This window comes from Oratosquilla oratoria, chromosome 11 (assembly GCF_046742065.1).
Source record: "Oratosquilla oratoria isolate Oo_2021 chromosome 11, ASM4674206v1, whole genome shotgun sequence".
In the NCBI taxonomy this organism is placed as follows: Eukaryota; Metazoa; Arthropoda; class Malacostraca; order Stomatopoda; family Squillidae; genus Oratosquilla; species Oratosquilla oratoria.
In genome coordinates, this window is record NC_134787.1 from 30,400,086 (window position 1) to 30,402,585 (window position 2,500).

The window sequence follows — 2,500 nt, forward strand, 5'->3', positions numbered from 1 at the left end:
GACAAAGGCATGCTAGTGATGTCTTAGGAGTAAGGTTGTATGGGATAAGAGGCTGTCAGGAAGCCCTTCCGAAGAAGGGTAGGTTCCGGAGGGGTCCCTTCTGGAGGATCTTGGGGAGGAAGCGTCGAGTCGTGGGACCTCACTACTTCTGCCGAAGGAAGAGGGAATGGGGCGGGGAAGTGTTCACACCACCAAGTGGATATGACGAAGGGGAGAAGGGAACAGCTGATGTTAGGGAGAAGGTTCGAGCAGGGCTCTGCGCAGTCAAAGACTTCGGCCCCACCCCTTTTTAATCCCTTCAATACGGTGACGTGTGGTATAGGTTCTGTTGAGGCCACCGCCAAGCGATTTTCATCAGCTAAGAACGGACTCTTGACTAAAAAGGGATCCCGGTCTTTGGAGACCTTGTTCAAGCGTGGGTTCCGATCCCCAGCTGAATAGATTCGTCTGGGGTTGGGTACAGTAGGATACAGGAATGGCGTCACCGCATTGAGGCTCTCGACGTTGTTTATTTACATAACTCAGAAGAGGTTCTAGGAACAGGTGAGTTATGCGTACTTCGACCGATCCTCTGATGTATAGCGTTGAGAGACAGCCACCTGGGGGCGAGATGCAATCTGTTGTGGGTACTAAACAGAGGCGAGATAAGCGTCCTTTGGTCGAGGCGCTCTGTGGCCTGCAGCCACGCGGTGCGGATGGAGGCGGGCACCTTGTTGATGGGGTACTCCATCTGGGAACGCTTATCGCGTCTTCATGCTGATGTATCTTTGTGTGGCGAGATTTATGTGATCATGTGTACATACATACATGCATACATACACACATACGTGTGTATGTTTGTGCTTATTTCAGGTCATCTTTATACAAATATGAGTAATTATAAAAACTGATCTGATGAGTTTAACAATAAATGATATGTTGCGATTATTGATATATGATTACTAATGTTATGAGCTCAAAAAATTACCAGTAAACTTTGGCTTTCTTTATTCTGTGGAAAGAGATGAAGTATATATAAACCACTCGAGTACAAGTTTAGAGCTTATACGTGGTCCCTTTTGAGGGGGTTTCGTTCACAATTACCAGTTTAACTCGGAATTTTTTAAAGAAGTCTTTGGGGTACGAGAAAAGTCCTGTGAGACTTGGAAGGCCTGAGAGACCATTACCACGGTCTCCAGGGAGAAGCTTCCAGCCCCGCGGGTGCCTGATAAAGTTCATGGACTGTTCTGTAAGGATGGACTCTCCGAAGATGCGAGGAGGAGCTGTGCGCACTGGGAGCCTTCAGGGACCCTGAAGGCGACGCCATCGAACCGGGCCACCGCGTCATTTGCGCTCCGTGCGTCCTCGGGGATCCCGTTGGTGAGTGTCTGGAGCCCGGGCTGTTGGGCACCGTGACGAGGTTGAGAGGTTCCGGGGACATAGAGTCTGGAGATTCTGGAGGAGTGATACTTGACTGGGGTGGGACGGGAGACCCGTATGACGAAGAGGCTATTGAGGTTGCCACCGAAGTCGCCAGTGAGATCTCTAAGGAGGCTGTCGAAGCGGCGATGGGCTCATCGGGCAAGGAAGGGGAAGAAGAAAGGGAAGAGGAAGAAGACGGAGGGGAAGGAGGAGAAAGAGGCGAAGATGGCTTTGGAGGTCTCGTTGGAATGGCAGAGGAAGGGCTTCCCGGTATGGGCCTCGGCGGCGAAGGACGTGGAAGAATGTGAGGAACTTTACTCTGAAGGCACTTCATGGTCGGAGGGCAGATCGCAAACTCCCGCGAAGTCTCCTGAATTTGCGACGTAGGCCTGCCCGACGTAGAGGAGGATGAGGAGGAAGAAGAGGATGAGGATGAGGAGGAAGAGACAGTAGAGGAACCCTCTGGAAGAAGAAGGGCGACTTCTCCTGAAGCTAGGCGGTGCGCCTGAATCACCGTAACACCGCTACAGAGACTCGAAGTCGCCGTGAGGCTCCCGACGGCGGCGCTGGGGAAAGAGGAGGTGGCTACGCTCGGGAACGGCGCATCCAGGACTCCCTTCGTCGGACTGAGGTTCCTGAGGACGCCGTCGGCTGTGCTGCTGGATACGGTGGAGGTATTGTTTACTGTGGAGGGTACTATGCTGACTGCATTGACTGTGGTCGTGGTGGTGCCACTGCTGACTGTGGTGGTGGAGGTGCTGGCTGTGGTCGCGTCGCTCCTCACTAAGCAGGGGAGGGAGACGAGGGGTGGCTGCGAGGCCATCAAGTTCATAGCAGTGCCAGAGAAGGTTCCCTGGGCCGGCACAGTTGTGCCATGGGCGTTGGCATCCGTCGCCAGACGGACGAAATTGTTCTCGAGGTGCAAGGACGACGTGGCACCGGCGCCAGACACGGACAAGGGCCGAAGGGCAGCAGCGGGGACAAGGACGGGCGTGGTTCCAAGGGCAGAGGTACCAATGGTCGCCGGGGGTGCCACGGTCACGCTGGCACCACTGACGGTGGAGAGTTCCCCGGGGGACGCTGCGTTGACGCTCAGCAC

The 2,500-nt window shown here is 54.4% G+C and overlaps 1 protein-coding gene across 1 annotated transcript in view; it reads right to left on the minus strand.

Annotated features, from left to right (window-relative positions):
- Positions 1-2,500, minus strand: part of LOC143029711 (uncharacterized) — a 7,557-nt gene that overhangs the window by 873 nt on the left and 4,184 nt on the right. Inside the window, exon 3 of the mRNA XM_076192566.1 lies at positions 1-2,500. This exon is cut by the window's left edge and continues 873 nt beyond it; it is cut by the window's right edge and continues 366 nt beyond it. Within this exon, the coding sequence (XP_076048681.1) occupies positions 1,163-2,500 (1,338 nt within the window). The 3' untranslated portion in view covers positions 1-1,162.